This window comes from Myotis lucifugus, unplaced genomic scaffold (assembly GCF_000147115.1).
Source record: "Myotis lucifugus unplaced genomic scaffold, Myoluc2.0 scaffold_12, whole genome shotgun sequence".
In the NCBI taxonomy this organism is placed as follows: Eukaryota; Metazoa; Chordata; class Mammalia; order Chiroptera; family Vespertilionidae; genus Myotis; species Myotis lucifugus.
The window spans coordinates 4,521,369-4,541,834 of NW_005871060.1; the positions used below are offsets into that span (position 1 = coordinate 4,521,369).

General features: G+C 40.9%; 1 protein-coding gene across 27 annotated transcripts in view; it reads right to left on the bottom strand.

Moving 5' to 3' along the window:
- Window positions 1–7,067: 7,067 nt before the first annotated feature.
- The window catches only part of SEC31A (SEC31 homolog A, COPII coat complex component), an 87,049-nt gene continuing 73,650 nt past the window's right edge, over window positions 7,068–20,466 (bottom strand). For 17 of the 27 annotated variants that reach the window (XM_023750350.1, XM_023750349.1, XM_023750356.1 and 14 more), the window contains 6 exons: window positions 18,239–18,277; window positions 16,463–16,521; window positions 14,915–15,178; window positions 12,176–12,295; window positions 8,813–8,884; window positions 7,068–7,629 (listed from right to left, as the gene is read on the bottom strand). In XM_023750350.1, coding sequence (XP_023606118.1) covers window positions 7,450–7,629; window positions 8,813–8,884; window positions 12,176–12,295; window positions 14,915–15,178; window positions 16,463–16,521; window positions 18,239–18,277 — 734 coding nt within the window. In that variant the 3' untranslated portion in view covers window positions 7,068–7,449. Of the gene's footprint in view, window positions 7,630–8,697; window positions 8,885–12,175; window positions 12,296–14,914; window positions 15,179–16,462; window positions 16,522–18,238; window positions 18,278–20,466 lie in introns of all 27 variants that reach the window. The other 10 variants (XM_023750362.1, XM_023750354.1, XM_023750353.1 and 7 more) reach the window with 2 other exon arrangements.

Sequence of the window (20,466 nt, forward strand, 5' to 3'; positions counted from 1 at the left end):
TCTCTCCCTACTCCCAAGTCCCAGCTCTCTGAAATAAATGAACAGTCCCTATTATTGTGACAGAAGAAAGGGAGTATTGACAAGGTTTTCACCCACATCTCTTCCAGCTCTCCAGTTGCCCTCCTCCCAGCAACACCCACCCATTTTCTTTTAAAGAGTTATTTTGGTTTCCAAGGGCAGATAAATGTAGAGAAGCTCCTATTTCTTTCTCAGCATTATCGGCTGTTATTGTTTCTGTCTCAGTGACCTCTTTCTCTTCCTGCTGTGTCAATTACCACAGGCTGCTCTTAAAAGGCAAAGGCCCCTGCTGCTCTCTAGCAGGGAGGGGGCATTTGTAAATAGAGTTCAGGAATGTCAAAAGGGTGACCTAGATTTGCAGCCCCGGGGGAGAAACTAATCCATTTGAGTACCCTATATAATCAAATATGGTCTGTGCTTGACGTGGGGAACAGGTGTATGGAAGGAAAGGTTAATTTCACAAAAATATGTATCATTACTGAGGGAACCACTACTTAAGGACCTCAAGGCCAAGCAAATACTAGTATATTGGTTCTAAGTCCTCAAATTACAGACTGTTTCTTTGATGCCTGCCTACTCATTTTTAATCAAAGAAAGTGCTGCATCGACAAGCGGAAGCGAGCTACTTGCGCATGATTTCGTGCGTGCTGGGCCTCTAGTCCTATCTAATAATAGACAAACATGGTAATTGACCGTACCTTCGCTACGCCTCCCATTGGCTAATCAGCACGATATGAAAATTAACCGCCAACAAAGATGGCGGCTAATTTGCATACTGCAGGCAGGGCAGGACAGCGCCATCGCCACCATCTGGGCCTGCTATCTGCGACCCGGGCGGCAGGCGTGCGACCCGACCCGGGGCGGCGTCCCAACCCCCCGATCGGCCCCCGACCCGGGGCAGCGTCCCAACCCCCGGATCGGCCCTGCCTTATGCGTGACCCAAGGAGGCGGGGCAGGCACCGAGGGATCGGGCCTGCCATCTGCCACCCGGGGAGCGGGCCTAAGCCAGCAGGTGGTTATCTCCCGAGGGGTCCCAGACTGTGAGAGGGCACAAGTGGGGGTGAGGGACACTCCTCCCACCCCGCCTCCCCTGCCAGTGCACAAATTTTTGTGCACCGGGCCTCTAGTGTATATATAAAAGCCTCATATGCAAAGTGTACCCTTGGGAGTTCGATTGATCGCTGACATGCACTGACCACCAGGGGGGTGGTGCAGAACGAAGGTAGGCCCCAGCTGACAGCCAGCAACCACTAGGAACCCTACCAGTGCATGAATTTCGTGCCCTGGGCCTCTAGTTTATAATAAACACATTCCTCTTTTATGGGAAATGCCAGATCTTTGCAGTCTAATAGGAGGGGGGAAGAAAAGCAGTCAGAAAGCAAAACTCAGGTTTTTGCTGTAGTCACAGTTGTGTTGGCTTTTGGAAAAATAAAAGTTTGTGCCATAAATGATGTGCTCCGTAGGCAGAGACTGTGGGTTTGAATCCAGATTCTATTGCTCACCAGCTGTGCCAGCAACTGGAATTAAGAGCTTAGCTCCCTGGGCTGATGTGAGGACTGAATGAGCGAGCTAAGGACCTAGCTCAGTGCCCAGCTCCAGGAAACGTCAGATCCCTTTGGTGTGTCCAAACAGTACTCTTTGTGGACTGGACTTCAGCCTATTAAAACTGATTTGTTCTCTCCCCAAGACTCCTTAAGGCAAAAAAGACGGCCAGAGAATGTCATCTGATATTTGGAGATATATCCAGAGGGAAAGGAAATTACTTTTAGTTCACTTTCAGGAGATGGTTGCTTTCCTTCTTTCTTACTGAAATGTTTTCATTATTCAATTCCACCACACATTCTGGTCTTCCTGGTGTGGAAAGTTGTTTTATGGGACAAAGTACAAGATGAAAAATCATTTTGTCAATAATCAAATCACAGTTACTGGTCATCTTTTTTTTTTAATGTGTGCCTTTTTTTTTTAATTGATTTCAGAGAGGAAGGGAGAGGGATAGAGATAGAAACATCAATGATAGAGACAATCATCGATCCACTGCCTCCTCTTCCTACTGGGGATAAAGGCCACAACCTGAGCATGTGCCCTAACCAGGAATCAAACCATGACACTCAGCCACTGAGCCGCACCAGCCAGGCAGGTGTTACTGGTCATTCTTAAAGGCTCCCTTAAATTATATATTATACTCAGTGCCCTTCTATTCAGAAAAAAGGTCTGAAACTTTCCTCTTCTATCCAAATTTGAATCCATTTTACATGCCTACCTGGAAACACATCTGTTTAGACATGAAGTCTCTACTGAACTGCGTAAAGCAATTTCTGTTTCCTGGGGTAAAGGAAGCAACTTAATAACAATTCTGGGATGCTACTCTATAGAGCTGGGAAATGTTATAGCCTTTCAAGGTATAAAAGAGATCATGGTAGATAGGTTTGAGACACAGGTTTCCTTAGGTTTAACTTCATATGTAAGAACTAAAAAGCCAACTAGCTCATGCATCTTTTTTTATTTGTTAATCCTCACTCGAGGATATTTTTTCCATTGATTTTTAGAGAGTGGAAGGGAAGGAAGAGGCGGTGGGGGGGAGGGGGAGAGAGAGAGAGAGAGAGAGAGAGAGAGAGAGAGAGAATCGTTGATGTGGTTGACTCCCACACGTGCCCAACCAGGGTCAGGGATGGAACCAGCAATCCAAGTATGTGCCCTTGACCAGGAATCGAATCTGCAACCGTTCAGTGCACAGACTGGTACTATAACCACTTAATCACACTGGCCAGAGCAAGCTCACGTATCTTTTTGAAACAGGGAGGTTTCCTCTATTTCACAAGGTTTCTGATAACACCACCTTCTCCTATTTGCACAGTGTGAGCTTACTGATATACAAAAGGTTGTGGATTGGGAAATTGTAAGGTACCAGTAACAAAAGCAGAGACAGGCCTACCTGGTGAACACTAGACTTGTGGGCTTACAGAGTGTCAGCCGAAAATCAAATTCAACAGGGAGTGCAGCTCCATTAAAGTAAAGAATGCAGGCATTATTGAGTAATGATGTCTGTACAGTCATTCTAGGTTTTTCAGACATAACATTGTTTGCTAAGTAAATACATTAGCAGACCTCTGGAAACATAAATCCAGAGTGCAAAAAACATACGCCAGTTAAACCAAAGTATATTTCCTTTTGTTTGATTTTGTTACTTTTTCAAGATCTACTCCAACCACTTAAAACCACACAACACATCCCCCCCCCAAAAAAAAACAAAACAAAAACCCCACACATCCCACACCTCCCAGAGGAAGGGGGGAAAAAAAAGGCAAAAACCTGGAAATTAAAGAATAATATGGTTCAACCTCAATCAGGCTTATATGCCCACTATGCAATCTGAGCCTGAGACTTGTATGGCTACCAAAGCCCTGAGCAGAACAGATGCTACAGAAATGTAGGTAAGACAACAGTGTACCAGAAACAGAGAAAATACAAAGCTGATTAGATTGCTTTTTCTCTGGAATCTAGTTTGGTTGAAAGATTTGGGGCATTTATCCCTAAGATCAAATAGTTAAGTTCTGGCCCTAACTGGTTTGGCTCAGTGGCTAGAGCGTCAGCCTGCATCCCAGGTTTGATTCCGGTCAAGGGCATGCACCTTGGTTGCGGGCACATCCCCAGTAGGGAATGTGCAAGAGGCAGCTGATTGATGTTTCTCTCTCATCGATGTTTCTAACTCTCTCTCTTCCTTCCTCTCTGTAAAACATCAATAAAATATATTTTAAAAATGTATTGAACTGAAAAAAAAAATAGTTCAGTTCTGTGCATAAAGTTTCGGAACAATGCCCCCAGAGTGGAAGGATAGAATGAGGAAAAGGGGAGCATGTGTGCATATGGATCTGCGCATGGATGTGGACACACTATTTGCTGACATGACAATTCCAAATGAAGCCCCCACCGTGGCAGAGGAGTCAACAGGTGGCCTTGCAGCTATTCTTAGGCAAATCCAAATCCGGTTCAGGAGACAAGTGGTTGTCAGAAAAGTGTTACCTGGTCATGTCCCTCCCTTTATCCGTCAGGCAGGTGTCAGGCAGGTGTTCTGGCCAATTCCCAGCCCACCTACTAGTTTCCCTCACACCCCCTTTCCTTGTTTTAAAATTAAGTAGGTTAAAAAAATTAAAAGCACAAAACATAAGCACAACTGAACAAACTTGGGATTCAGAAAGAACGACTACATGAACTAATGGCAAGAATAGAGCTATAACTTTCCCAAACTAAACAGCAATTGATTGTACCATCGCCAGATCTCTACGTAGGCTCAGCTTTAGACAGAGGGGTTGCGTTGTGCAGGCTACACTGTACTGCCTTTGGAGTTGAAAACACTCATTTATAAAATCAAGCTGGAATTTTTTCTCTACTTAAAAAAAACACCTGTGACAGCTGTTTTACTTCTCTTCAGGAAAACAAAATACTCTCCATAATCTCCTATTATCTTCATCTTTTAGAGACAAAACAATATTTGGACTTCAGCTCTTCTTACCTCCATCCATTTATATGAAACTTCTCCAAGGTTATAAGCCATGTGGAGAAATGTCTCCACAGTAGAAAAACAACATAGTGCTGTATTGAAAAAGGAGAGAACAGCTGCTCAGATGTCAGTGGCAAAGTTTTTCACTCATACTCAGAAACTCTTTGGGGTTAGCCAGGGCTCCACTGCCCCCTACTCTTTGGGGAATTTGTTTTTTTCTGAAAATGCTGCCAATTATACCACTGTCAGGTCATGCAGCCATACCATAAATCCTAGCTATAAAGGAAGTAAATGAAAGAAATTACTAGAGGCCAGCCTGCTATTCAGGGGGTCTCAGGCTGACACCACACCTGAAGATCAGGTCCAGAAGGTCATGCTGCCACTTGAATGAGTCACAGGAGTAACTCAGACTACCAAACTCCCAGGAGACTACAGGCAGGGCAGTCTGTTAGGAGGCTGACAGAAATTAAAGTTTTCTTTCTGGACTTAAATCTCAGAGCTATAGGTACTTTAAAAAAATTGGATGAACAAATTTTAAATATAAAATAGAGACACTTCAATCTTTTTTTTTTTTTAAATATATTTTATTGATTTTTTTACAAAGACAAACATGCAAATTGACCGCACCTTCGCTATGCCTTAAGCCACGCCCACCAGTCGATCAGAGCAACTATATGCAAATTAACCCAACCAAGATGGCAGCCGGCAGCCACGGAGCTGGAGCAAGCAGGAGGCTTGGTTGCCCCAATGATGGAGGAAGCCAAGCTTCCCAGCCGGCTCTAAGCTCCACTCAAAGCAACAAAGTTTCAATTATAGAAGGTAAATAAACCCCAGATACCTGCTTTCAGCCCGCTGTGGCCACGGAGCTGGAGCGAGCAGGAGGCTTCCCTCCCACCTGCTGCGGGCGGCTCTGAGCTCCACTCAAAGCAACAAAGTTTCAATTATAGAAGGTAAATAAATCCCAGAATAAAAAAAAGAAAAAAAAAAAAGGAGAGGCTGGGAGCTTCCGTCTCCGGGGGGCTTGGCCAGCCTGAAAATGGCCTTCAGCCCCTCACCCAGACTGGCCAGGCACCCCAGTGGGGATCCCCCCCCACCCTAAAGGGAGTGTGGCCAGCCTGAAAACAGCCATCAGCCCCTCACCCAGGCTGGCCAGACACCCCAGTGGGGACCCCCACCCTGAAGGGGGTGTGACCAGCTGCAAACAGCCATCAGCCCCTTACCCAGGCTGGCCAGGCACCCCAGCGGGATCCCCACCCTGATCCGGGACACCCTTCAGGGCAAACCAGCTGGCCCCCACCCATGCACCAGGCCTCTATCCTATATAATAAAAGGGTAATATGCAAACTGACCTTAACAGCAGAATGGGAATGACTGGTCACTATGACACACACTGACCACCAGGGGGCAGACGCTTAATGCAGGAGCTGCCCCCTGGGTGGTCAGTGAGCTCCCACAGGGGGGGCTCTGGGCAGCCACAAGCCAGGCTGATGGGCTGCCAGCACAGCAGTGGTGGTGGGAGCTCTCCCGCCTCCTCAGCAGCGCTAAGGATGTCCGACTGCAGCTTAGGCCTGCTCCCTGCTGGTAAGTGGACATCCCCCGAGGGCTGCCAGACTGCCAGAGGGATGTTTGAATTGCCAGCTTGGCCCGATCCCGGCCTAAGCCAGCAGGTGGACATCCTCCGAGGGGTCCCAGACTGCAAGAGGGCATAGGCCGGGCTGAGGGACCACCACCCCCCCCCCAATGCACAAATTTTTGTGCACCGGGCCTCTAGTCTATAATAATAAAAGCATAATATGCAAATCGACTGAATGGCCAAACAGGGGAATGACCATCTGGATGACCTTCCAGACAAAGCTGGGGCTGTGAAGGCCTACTCTTGCATGAATTTCGTGCATCAGGCCTCTAGTCTATATAATAAAAGCCTAAGCCATCGTTACGGTGGAACAACCAGAACCGGTCACTATGATGCGCACTGACCACCAGGGGGCAGACGCTCAATACAGGAGCCATCCCCTGGTGGTCAGTGTGCTCCCATAGGGACAGCGCCGCTCAGTCAGAAGCCGGGCTCACAGCTGGCGAGCGCGGTGGTGGTGGCGGGAGCTTCTCCCGCCTCTGCGGCAGCGCTAAGGAGCAGCGAGCCGAGGAGTAAGGAGCCTGCCACTAAGGAGCAGTGAGCCAAGCAGTAAGGAGCAAGCAGGCAGGCAGTAAGGAGCGAGGGATCCCAGATTGTGAGAGGGGTCCTGGACTGCAAGAGGGCGCAGGCCGGGCTGAGGGACCCGCCTCCCCCCGCCTCCCCCCCGACCCCTGCCCAGTGCACTGGGCCTCTAGTTTATTAATAAAGCTCAATGCACTTTACAGAGTGAAAACGCTCAGTCTTTTCCTAATAGATACTAGCTAGTGTTCCCACTTTTTATTAATATTTGCTAAAATAAAATCTATGTAGCAGGCTCTAGATTTAATCATTTGTTCAGGACCAGAATGAAACGAGACACAAATAAAGGATTAAAGCAAACTGAGCAGCTGTTTAAAAAAAGACTACATACACTTAAAATAAGATTACACACTTTAATCTGATTGACACGGAGGAAGTAGGGAGGACATGAAAGAACTTTTAGCTCTGCTTTATGCATAACCAGATGCTCCTTTTCCAAAAATACACTAAGGGTTTTAAAACCACATTTTATCAGAATACATCAGGAAAATACTATGTGTAATTCAAGAAATACGCTATTTGCATAAGAAAATCATCATGGGCAATAAAAGACTAAAACAAAACAAAGCACCGGGGTTTGGAGCAGTTCTAAGGTGAGTATCTCTACAGAAATAGTGTAAATGCTATGGAAACATGCTAATGAGGATTGGTCCATATTTTATCATTTTAAAACATGTTTCTTTGGAAAATGGCAATAGTGTCTGGGAGTGAAGCTGTCCTTTTAGACACCCAGCTTATTGGCCTGGGTGAGGACAACTTTGAGAACTGGCATGAAAGCAGAGGTCTCGCTGAAGTTGCTGGTGCTGACTATGTGGGTGTGGATGGTTAAGCCTTCAGAGTAGTTCCGGGTTTCAATGCTCCTTGCAATGTTGTGTAAACCATTGATGATGGTGGGTGAAAGCTGAAATAAAGATGGAACCAAGAGAAGTAATTAAATTAGGAGAGAATCCCCATGAGATCCTCTACAGACATTAAACCATGATATTTAAAAGGAGCTTAATATAAACATTATAAAAAATATATAAACCATTTAGCACTTCTAGAAATAGTTTTTTAGACCAAGCAACACTTAAGTTATAAAACAGAACCATGAAAAAATGATATGTAAGGAAATAATTTATGAATTAAACATGTATGATAAGCCAGACTTTTCTTGTAAGAAAAGCCAGATTTTCTCCCTATGCTGAAATGCTAAGGTCTCTCTCTACTTAAGAGTTTTAATTCTTCAATTATTTTAGAAATAGCCTCACACCTTAAAAAAAAAATTATTAATCATGATATCTTAATGTAAGGACCCATTTTATTCCTAAATCTTGTCTACACTAGAGATCCTGAACTTCTGATCTGTTTCCCTTAGTAGGGCAAAATTCCTCATCAGGTACTAAATTTATCTACTCTTAACTGCTTTTCAGAATCCTGTCATCTCTTAAAACCATAAAACTGTCAGTTTTTTTCATTACTTGGCTTACATGTCCACACTTTTGAGGGAAGACTTTATTTTGGATCAGTCCATGGATCAACCACACAACTACCACTGTTAGAGCAACTTTCTTTGATTTGGTTCTCATGAGATAAATGGTTATTTTTATCTGATGGGATCGGTGTGAGAAATGGGAAAGGGGAATGCTGAAATGCAAAAATATAAAGAAGTCCCAGAGTTATTTTTTTTTCTGTCCTAGTGCTTTCATTAATAAAGCCAAGCTATTCTAAAAAGGAATGGAGAGGTGGGGACAAGAGACCAGACAACTGCCTTTTTCCTACTGTTGGCTATCTTCATAGTTACAACACATTAACCTGCTCCTCTGTGGCTACGTGTGACTTCGCCTTTATGTAATAGGTGTGCTAGAAGAAAAGGATCAGGAATCTCAGACTAAGAAAGACTACAGATTTGGTCTCTGGAAAACAAAGTATCTTCCTACTCTGATTTCTTTATTCAAGGGACATATAAAACAAACAGAAGGCCAATTACCTTAACAAGACAGTTTGTCCCCAAGCACACTACACGCAGTGCTGATCAGATGCTTATTTTAGCTACTGGGAATAAATGACTATCATAAATCCTTCTTTTCCCCCCACAAACTTACTGTCTGTTCCCTAAGTTTATCATACAGAAACTCCAAGCGTTTGTTGGCATCGTCTAGCTTCCTTTTGGTTTGCTGCAGGAGAAGAAAAACAGATATGTTATATTTGAACATTAACTTTTATCCCAAAAAATTGTCCTATCTCATTTCACTAAACCTTACACTCATGATGTTCAACAGCTTCATTTTATAAAGAAAGGGAGGCAACTATGCTGAGAAACTTGATCAGATTATTAGGACAGAAGTCAGTAATCTCTTAATGGGAGGAAGGCGAGAGGATGAGCCTCTTCCCTCCATGGCACAAACAGAGTACTGGCTGGATTTCATGTGGACTGCAAGCTCACTGGACAAGGTGTGTGCATGTACTGGTGCACTATTTCCACAAGCAAGAGGCAGGGCCATCTGAAGGCAGCAATGGGTCAGTATACTACAGAAAAGAATGTCTAAGTACAATTATTATAAATTATGGGTGCTAGAAAGCAAACATATAAGTGAACTAAGATCTTGTTTTAACCTTCCAAAAATATTAGTTATTTGGTATGTTTAATCCTGCCTCTTTCTGAGCCTTTAAAACACCAATAAAAAAATTAAAATTATCATCTGGTAACTTAAGACTACAAAGAGGGAAGTAGTAAAATTAGTTCTTAAGTTAAGGAGATTCCCCCACCCCACCCTAATATTACAGGTATAGTGAGAGAAAACTACTCTAAAACCAAAATGGCCATAGCCAGTTTGGATCAGTGGATAGAGCGTCAGCCTGTGGACTGAAGGGTCCCCAGTTCCATTCTGGTCAAGAGCACATGCCTAGGTTGTGGGTTTGATCCTCAGTAGTGTGCATACAGGAGGCAGCCATCAATGATTCTCTCTTATCATTGATGATTGGGTGATCAGGGCCTGCCGGCCAATCTCTTGGTCCCTCCCCCTACCAGCAGGCTCCGATCACCCGATGGCGAACGGGGAACTGGGGGTGGGTGGCAGCAGGGAGTGGGGCCGGTTGCTGGTAGCCAGGGAATATGGCTCTGATTGAGGCCAGGCCTAGGGACCGTACCCATGCACGAATTTCATGCTCCAGGCCTCTAGTATTTATATTAAAAAAACAACTAAAATGAAAGACTTAAAATTAACTTAATGATCTACATTATGCAACAGCTTTAGACCTGCCACTGTTCTTCAATATTTACTGAGTGCCTACTATGTGCCATGCTGGGGATACAGACTTATGTCTCATGGAGCCCATATTCTATTGGGTAGGGAAATATACTAAATAAATAATATGTTCTATGGCAGATGGTGATGAGTGCCATAAAGAAAAGTTAACAGGGTGAGGGGGCTGGAGGTGTTGGGAGTGGGGGTGGTAAAGAAAGGCTGATGGCTAATGGGGACATTGGAGCAGAGCCTGGAACAAGTGAGGAGTGAGCCATGCAGTTATGTGGGGGAAGAGCTCCAGGCAGAAGGAGCAACAAGCACAAGTCCCTGATGCTGAGATGCTCTGGTATATGTGAGGAAGGAATGTCAGCATGTCAGAAGAGGAGAGAGGAAGAGATGAAACCACTGAGAATAACATCACAAACTAAGTTGTGCTGCAAAATTCCTTTGTGTTGTCTGGACATAATTAAAGTGAAAATAGGAATAAAGCCATACTATAAAAATGGTTCCAACTGCCCTTGGCCAGTGTGGCTCAGTTGGTTGGAGCACTGTCCCATGCACCAGAAGGTCACGGGTTCAATTCCTAGTCAGGGCAAATACCTTGGTTGCAAGATCAATCCCCAGTCCCGGCATGTTGGAGAGGTAACTGATCGATGTGTCTCACATCAATGTTTCCTTCTCTCTCTCTCTCTCTCTCTCTCTCTCTCTCTCTCTCTCTCTCTCTCTCTTCCACCCTCTCTCAAATCAAATTTTAAAAAATGGTTCCAACTACTGATTGAAAAGGACTTATGTGGAGGGGAACCTTTATAGTCCCTGTTCAAAGTTAATCTCACAGAGCCCAAGGGGGCAGGGGCAGGGGTAGCTGGGCAAGAAAGGATATTAGAACTTCTCTCCAACTAATTATAGAAATTACTGGAACAGTTTGTCTTTTGTGGTTCTCTTCTGCCTAAGGCTCCTGTGGACCCAGAAGGAAGATGGCATGGTGACCTAGAAGTTACTGAGCTGGGCCATGAACTCTGTGTCCTCCCAACCTCTCTATACTGATTCATGCCTGAAGGAGGACTGGAGTTTTCCCACATATTTTATGGAGATGCTTCTGTTTTTGAATGACTGTGGCCTGTCTATTTAGAGGTGTGCATAGCGATAGTGTTTACCTGGCTATCAGCTTCACCTCCCTCTCTGTACTAGCTTAGTCATTTGGTTAGAGGTCATCCAGTGCACCGAAGGGTCATGGGTTCAATTTGCAGTCAAGGCACATAGTAGGTTGCAGGTTTGATCCCGTTAGGGCGAGAATGGGAGGCAACCCATCAATGTTTTTTCTCTCTCCCTTTCCCCTCCTCTCTCTCTAGAATTATGGAAAATATATCCTCGGGTAAGGACTTAAAAAAAAAAGTCAGACACTAAGGTTTACATTAAATCTTCCCTGCCTCTGCTTTCCCAACACTTTGAGTTCAAGGAATTGCTTTCCAAAAGACCAGCAGAAGGCTGCACACATTAATACTCAATGTTGATGAAACAACAAATTCCAGAAGCTGTTTTTCAAGCAGACAAGTGGCCAGTGGCTAAATAAGTCTATTCAATGTTTTTTGGCAGAAATTGAAATTTCATCTAAAACAAAACTGGCTTTGTGGAGTTTTTGTTGTTGCCAATTCACAGGCATCCTTTAAGTAAACTAAATAAAATCAGTTGCTTTAACTATGAATATAACTCCAATATCTACAACATTTAACTATTTTTAAGATCTTTGCAAAGTTATGTATAAGATTATCTACTTTTAAAAGCTTCGATGTAAACTCGGAAAGAGATCCCAGTCTGAATTTCCTGCACACCACTATTCTGTCCTATTCATGTGCCGAGCGTGAGGTTTGCTGACAAGAAGCAGTACACACAGTGGTTGAGAGCATAACTTCTGAGCCAGCCTCGGTTTGAATGCTGGCTCAGACCTGGGTTGTTACTTACTGCTTTTTGCCTTAATCTCCTCATCTGTAGAATAAAGTTGACAACTCTACCCACCATGAGGTTGTTGTGAGGATTAAATAAATATATGTAAAAAGTATTTAAATACATTTTTATATGTAAAGCGAACTATGTTAAGTGCTACTAGCTTTATTATTTTTGTAGAAACTTTAAGATATATCTTGTAAGATGTTAAGCAGTAATTATAGAAAAATTTAATAAAGGCTTATTTTAATTGGGCAAAATATGAGAAAAAATACATACAGGGTCTGTGGCTGAAGAGAGGCAGCGCTGAATAAGATCCTCAAATGTGGTCTTTAGAATGAGGTGCTCATCTGGAATAGGTTTCTTGGTAATTTTTTCTGCAGGTAAAGCCTGCACATGCTGGAAGAAATATACCACAAAATGAGTAGAAATGACCAGAAATTACCTGTATACACAAAGCCCTGAAACCTTGCGATACAGAGAAACCAACTACCTTATAGACAGGCTATTCAAAACCAAATGAAATTTAATATACAAAATCACTGAGATGAGTAAAAATGAAAATCAGATATCCAGAAGATACAGCTACTCCTTCTACAGCTTTGATTCTTAAAAACAGGATTGGATATAAATTATTTACTTAATTATGGAACATATATTGATCACTATTGTATATTAACCAATGGGAAGTAGAGCTGTGCCAGTAAGAAATAAAAAGAACAAGGCATTTAAAAAGTTGGCTAGTTAGAGCAGCTGTTTACTCTGCATGTTGGCTCATTTTTGTTTATCCTGGCATTCTTCTATTCTTTGGTTTACTTTTAGAGCAGTGGTTCTCAACCTTCTGGCCCTTTAAATACAGTTCCTCATGTTGTGACCCAACCATAAAATTATTTTTGTTGCTACTTCATAACTGTAATGTTGCTACTGTGATGAAGCGTAATGTAAATATCTGATATGCAGGATGGTCTTAGGCGACCCCTGTGAAAGGGTCATTCAACCGCCAAAGGGGTAGCGACCCACAGGTTGAGAACCACTGTTTTAGAGGGCTATTAACCAACTGGAAGATTAAGCCAAAGGTTAGGATAGAAAAGACCATGATGTTACTGAGTAAAAAATGGAAAAACAAAGAAGGAATGTGTAAGTTTTTAAAGTTTTGATATATTAGCTCATTCATTCAAAAAATATTAGGCAATTATGGCCCAGGCACTAGTTATGTACTAATGAGCCAATACAGAAATGATCTCAGCCCTCAGGGAGTTTACAGGCTAATAAAAGAGAAAGTTTAAAAATGTAATAAATATATGTAAAATAGCACCTGCGGTAAGCCAACAGACAATATAACTGAAATTTAATTAAGGGAAGGCCCTCTTCAGGGATTATAGGATAAGCAGGAGTAAAGCAGTTATATGGGTGAGCGGTGGGGAAGCGGATGTTTCCAGACTGAGGAAGAACATGTACAAAGGCAGGATCGTGACACAAGGGGACTACAAAAAGACCAGTGTGGCTAGAGCAGAGGAGCAGGAGGAGTATGAACTGAATCCTTACAGACAAGTGAAATATTTTGGGTTTTATCCTGAGAACAATGGGAAGCTGTAATGTTTTAAGCAAACAGGAGACAAGACCAGATTAGAGTTGGGTGAAGTAAATGCCGGCAGACCAATTCGAAGCTCCTGCATTGCTGAAGACTGGAGGTGAAGGTAGCGTGGATCAGACTGGAAATGTTGAGAAAGAAGGTAGTTGAGAGAGATTTGGGGATAGATTTGAAAAAGAGGTTCGAAGAAAAAGAATATTAATAGCTTTCCTTTTCAATGGTAACTAAGGTTCTAGTCTAGATGAGTAGGGCATGAGCACCCATGTCTACACCAAAGTGAATGGCTGAGTAGTTTCCCAAACTAACATAGACTTGTAATCATAAAAAATTAACAACACATATTTATAACTTATGTTCTTGTGGAAAAAAGCAAGTCCTCTTACCTCCATCAAAACACTGGTTTTTATAATGCAACTATTAATATGTAGAAGTTCCTTAGGCAGAACTCTCTTAATAAAAAAGCATATTTTTATGATAGAGATACAATCGTTACAAATTCGAGTTCAATGAGTCAAAGACAAAAACAGAAGAACTAGTTTTATACTTGGACAGGAATTTGTTCATCTTATGTTAAACTTTGGCCCAGGCTCTTTACTTTTCACGAACAGATCAAAATGTTTATCTTTGTATGTCTAAATCAGTTATATGTAAATGTAATAGGTTTTTCATCATCTAAAACCCTGTCATCCTAGCTGGTTTTGCTCAGTGGATAGAGTGTCGACCTGCGGACTGAAGGGTCCCAGGTTCGATTCCAGTCAAGGGCACGTACCTTGGTTGCAGGTTCCTGGACCTGGTCGGGATGCATGTGGAAGGCAACCTATAGATCAGTCTCTCTCACATCATTATTTCTGTCTCTCCCTCTCCCTTCCACTCTCTCTAAGAATCAATGGAAAAATATCCTCAGGTGAGGACTAATAAAAATAAAAATAAATAAAATAAAATCCTGCCAACCAGCAATTTGTATGTGAAAAGCAAATGTAAATTTAATCTCCATCCGAAGATAAGGCTCTATATAATTAGTTCTTATACATAAAAAAAATGTAACTCATTACATTTTTATTTTATAATTTAAAGGGATACACCTTTGAAAACAGCTTATGCTTAACCACCTTGAAGGCAAATACGGATTCAACTGAAATTGTGCCTACTGATTAGGTATATTGCAATTACTAAGCTACTGGAAACATACACTAGCAAATATACAAGCCTCTTCTAGAAAGTTTGTATATGGTCATGTAATTGAAAAATAATATACATACATAATTAATCTTTTAAAAAGCATTACTATTTTTTATTCAGTTTGTCTAAATTGAAACCAAATTTGCATGTTCACTGATAAAAGTGTAGCCATAAAAGTTAACACATTAAAATAAGTTTACTGAAATAGAGTCCTCTCCTGTTCCACTTCTACAAATTTTTACTGTTACCTGGATGGTATTTCCAATAGGACCTCCTGGAGCGCCTTCGATATTGGGCTTTGAGAAAGATGGCGGCATGCCTGGTTGACCAAGGGGTTGCTGTAAGCCATGGAAGGAGGGCTGGCCACCTGAAAGATGTGGCTGGGGGAATGAAGGTTGGTTTGACAGTGGACCTGGAGCTGAAGGTTGTTGCAGCATCTGTGACTGGGGATCACCCATGGGGTTCATGATTGGTGATGTGATGGGAACAGGAGGCATAAAGTTTTCTGGCATCTTTTAAAAGATCATAATAAAAGACAACAAGAATAAGAAAACAAATAATAGCAACATTCCCTCAAATTTAAATAAGGGAGTTAGACTATTCCATGATTTAAAAACATTTAAATAGAATATTTTCAAATGAAATGTTATGCAGAATTTTAGAGTAAAACAAAAGTAGAGCTAATCTGGCTAAGAGGGATGAAGGGCTCAAACCTAGACCTCTCAGTTTCCCCATTTGCTCCATACTCACTCCCATCATGAGGAGCCAAAACCAAGGTGTTTTTTAAAGAGGATATTAAAGTCTGGAGAATTTTATCTAATAATACTAGATTCAGATATGCCAAATATGTTTGTGTGTTTAATATGATTGCAATGTAGCCCTAACCGGTTTGGCTCAGTGAATAGAGCAACTACCCGAGGAATAAAGGGTCCCGGGTTTGACTCCAGTCAAGGGCACATACCTCGGTTGCAGGCTTGATTCCTGTCCCTGGTCAGGGTATGTGTGGGAGACAACCAATTGATGTGTCTCTCTCACATCTCTCTCTCTCTCTCTCTCTCTCTGTCTCTCTCCCTCCCTTCTACTCTCTCCAAAAATAAATGGAAAATTATCCTTAAATAAATGGAAAATTATCCTTGGGTGAGGATAAATAAATAAATAATATCGCAATGTAATACTATTGCCTGTCACAATCACATAAAAAGTAGCAGATTAAGTTTCTGATTATAACTAAATTTTGGGTTTTCTTTCTGATTTACTATCTCCCAATTTTATGTTATGGCCTCATATTACTATATTTGGGGGAAAGAGATCACTAGGAGGAAAAAGTAGAAAATGGCTTGGGGAGAAAGAAGAAAAGAAAAATATTATCTTGGGCTCTAACAGCTCAATCGTTATTGACATCTAAACAATGCTCAGCTATAGGATATTTCTTCATTCACATTGCATGTGATAGACAAAATATATTTACTAAATTTATGATTACTGTTGAAACCCCAAAACCAAAGTAACTCCTAAAAAAATTTTTGAGAAGCCTGAAATTTTGTTTCTTACTCTTTCAAAGAGATCTGTTGGGAATTTATATTTTGCCTACTCAGAGGTTTATTCATGGCACTATACTGTTTTCTACTTTCTTTCCTTTCCTTCATCAATTCGAAGATGTAAGCTGAAATACACTTTAAATGTATCAAACAGTAAGCTCTGCCTTTAAAAGGATCAGTGAAGTGTGGTGTGCTCCAAGTGGCTATATGATTAACAGAACATCTGTAGGCAACTGGACAGATAACTTTTTCTAGTACCTTCTTCTTCTTGGGTACTCTGTTCAAAGCTGGAGGATCATTCCAACCGTTCTGAGGACCTACAACAGATAATAGAGGGCATTTTCCTTTAGAATCCTGAACAGGAGAAAACCAAATTGTATCCATTATAGAATACATTCAAATTCTGCCTTAACCCAGAGATAACTGTCACAAAAGTTTTATCAGCTGAGGATCACTATGTAACCCTGGATTCTCAAACTCATTACCTCTAAAAATCACAAGGCATTGGCTTAGTAGACAAGATACCCTGCCATTAAAATGAAAGAGCTGTGCTAAACAGTGAAGTATTTATATCTATATTGGTGTATAACCAACATCTGTTAACGATTCTTTAATAAAGAAAAAATAAATCACTACAGTCTGCTTTAAAAATGTCTTCTGATATTCAACATATAAAAAAAGAATAAAAGTACTAATCTCCTATTTCCCCAAAGAGCAATTCAATATAAGCAAACTATCCACATGGTAGAAACACTTTTTTTAAAAAAGAGAGCTCAACTATACAACAGCAGTACTTTTTATCTTTGCCTTAGGATTACTTACAAAATAGAAAAGGACATTCAAATATCTGCGATAATAATTTTTTTAATGCCACCACACAAATTCCAGGCTGGCAGCAAATATAAAATTAGACTACTGTCAACTTTAGTAAATTTCCTCTTTTAAAAAAACACCTGTCACCTGGCTGATATGGCTCAGAGGTTGAGCATCGACCTATGAACCAGGAGGTCACAATTCAATTCCCGGTCAGGGCACATGTGTGGGCTGTGGGCTCAATTCCCAGTGGTGGCTGTGAAGGAGGCAGCCAATCAATGATTCTCTCTCATCACTGATGTTTCTATCTCTCTCCCTCTCCCTTCCTCTCTGAAGTCAATAAAAATATATTTTTTAAAAAACACACCTGTCAAAAAAACTGGTGACAGAAAAAGTGAAAAAGAAAAAAACAAAAACCAACACACCTGTCATCTCAAAGTGAGAAATGGATAGAAGTAGAACTCATTAACTACCCTAATGCTAATATCTTTAAAGAAAAGAGGAATAAAACATACCAGAAATAAAACAGGGTAATTTCCAAATCATAATATAATGTTACATTTCATCCAGTTTTGTATATGTGTATATGCAAAGACAAAAATTACTCTTTTAATAAATTAAATATTCTTTCAGAATTTTACCTTTTTTTATTGATATTCTTGACATTAAATCACAAAATTGCTTAGCAAACCCAAGAATCTGTGATTAATACACAATGCCACAGAAGTTTTTTTAAAAAGATCTTCTCCTACACGGCATGTATTCATCTGCCTTGATTTTAAAGACAGAATAAATTTTCTACAAGTTCACGAGAGACAGAATGCCAAATGAGCTTCAAAACTCTAGAGCTAATCACAAACTATTAAACCACATGCTACTATCTGCTTAGCAAATTCTTAAAGTTTTGGTCATACATGGGTTAATCATTCAAATCTCTCCCATCACCTTCTAATCTCAATCATATCTAAGACAATCTTGGTATTGTCACTGTCTTTATGTCTATGTAAAATATATGACTTTTATGATTTAAAGCTATTTGTGTCATCATGTTAATTCATTCAGTTCCAAGACCTAATTAATTAAGAAGCCAAATTTTAAAAATGATACTGATCAGATTTAGGATATCATCAGCTTTGAAGTTCACATGCATTATTGTGAATGTCTAATAATTCCATTCAATGATTCAGAGATTTCCAAAAGTATATTTTATAACCAATTCACCTTCCAACATATTTGCCTGGTCTTGCACAGACTGATTTTCTGTAGACAAAATGTAAAAGTCACTTAAACAGTATTATCAAAGACATTCTAAACTCTACTTTTCATTTTATAATTGTTTCTTCTCCCTCCATCAGCTCCCAGAAAGAACAAACTAACTTTATAAGGTAATAAAACTTACTTTTTAATTGAGTTATGTGAAATGTCAGTTTTTAGGTAAAGCAAATTCATTTATGTCAGATTTAATCAACTCCTAAACAGCACTTTTTTCTCTTACTATGCTAGCTGTCTCTTTAAAGAGAAAATTTTATTCCTTCTTATTTAAAATAAATTTCCCCTGTTTGCATCAATTATTTTTCTATGATTTGACCAATGAAGCTCAGAAATATTACTGGGGGAGAGTTCTTCCTAACATATTATAATTAATGTCTATTAATTCCCCCCCAAATATATGCCTAACTGAATCCTCCTAACCTCAAATCATGAAATACATTAGGCATGTTTTATTCCAGCCTAGATAATCCTTGTTCAAATTTCTTATCAATTTAACACAGTTTTGTCTCAGCTATAATTTTAACCTCTTTCAATCTTTTTGCTTTTATGTCTTCAAACTATTTAAATAAGACTTTTTAAAAACACAATTAAATTGACTTCTATGTTATAGAGACCTACTTTAATAGGTAAAGCAAGCTACATACAGAACATGAATAGCTATAGAAGACAGTATTATGGAGGTTCATTATGAATGTGCACAATGATACTTTTAGTCAATTTTTAAAAAATCAACAGTATTGTCTAATCTGGAACATGATTCTTTTTTTTAAATTTTAACATTTGTTTTTCTTTTTTTTAAAATATATATTTTATTGATTTTTTACAGAGAGGAAGGGAGAGGGATAGAGAGTTAAAAACATTGATGAGAGAGAAATATCAATCAGCTACACACCCCCTACTGGAGATGTGCCTGTAACCAAGGTACATGCCCTTGACCAGAATCGAACCCGGGACCCTTCAGTCCACAGGTTGACATTCTATCCACTGAGCTAAACTGGTTAGGGCTGGAACACGATTCTTCTTTAAAACTGTAAAGAGGAGATAATCCTTATTCTTTCAAAAAACTACAGAATGAGGATAAATCTCTTTCATACTCTTTAAAACATGACATGACTTTTCCCTGGACTGTTTTCCTTGCCTCTGATTCTGCCATGCTGCCCACATCTATTTTGTAGGACCACCTCCAGATTAGCCTCCCTCAAGTACCAATTTGACCATGCCTATGAGCAGTTCAAACTCCTTCACTAGAACTTTTCTTCTTACCATCTATATATATAACCTATATATATAAAAGCCTAAGCAACCGTTCAACCAGTAGCTATGACGCGCACTGACCACCAGGGGACAGACGCTCAATGCACAGGCATGGAAACATGGAACAGGCTGATGAATCTCAGAGGGAAGGGGTTCAGGGGGAGGGCGGGAAGAGATTAACCGAAGATCTTATATGCATACTAGAGGCCCAGTGCACCGATTCGTGCACCGGTGGGGTCCCTCGGCCTGGCCTGCAGGGATCAGGCCGAAACCAGCAGTCCGACATCCCCCGAGGGGTCCCGGATTGCAAGAGGGTGCAGGCCAGGCCGAGAGACCCCACCAGTGCACCAATCCATGCACCGGGCCTCTAGTATAAATATAAAAATTTTGCCTAGGCATTTAAGGCTTTCCAAAATTTGGCCCATGTACAAATTTTATGTCCCAACTTATAACAAAGCTATGTGCTGTACACTAGAAATGCACTGTCTTTTTCTGCTTCCTTACCTCCATCTGGAATAATTGTGATTACAGACTGAACAGACACTCCTTAAGAATTTACTGAATAAGCCCTGGCCGGTGTGGCTCAGTTGGTTGGGCATCATCCCATGCACCAAAGGTTGCTGGTTCAATTCCCAGTCAGGGCACGTGCCCGGGTTGCTGGCTCGATCCCCAGTAGGGGCCATGCAGAAGGCAACTCATGGATAAGGTTTCTCTCTCATCATCAATGTTTCTATCCCCCGCTCCTTTCTCTCTCTCTAAAAAAATCAATTAAAAAATATATTTTAAAGAATTTACTGAATAAAAAAATAATTTACTGAATGAATTTTGTGATGACTGCAACATTAGTTTCTGTGAGTGTGGGCACATTACTTTGTGGTTCACTAATAGTCAGAGGGTTTGAAAATCCTAGTTTCTGTCAAGAA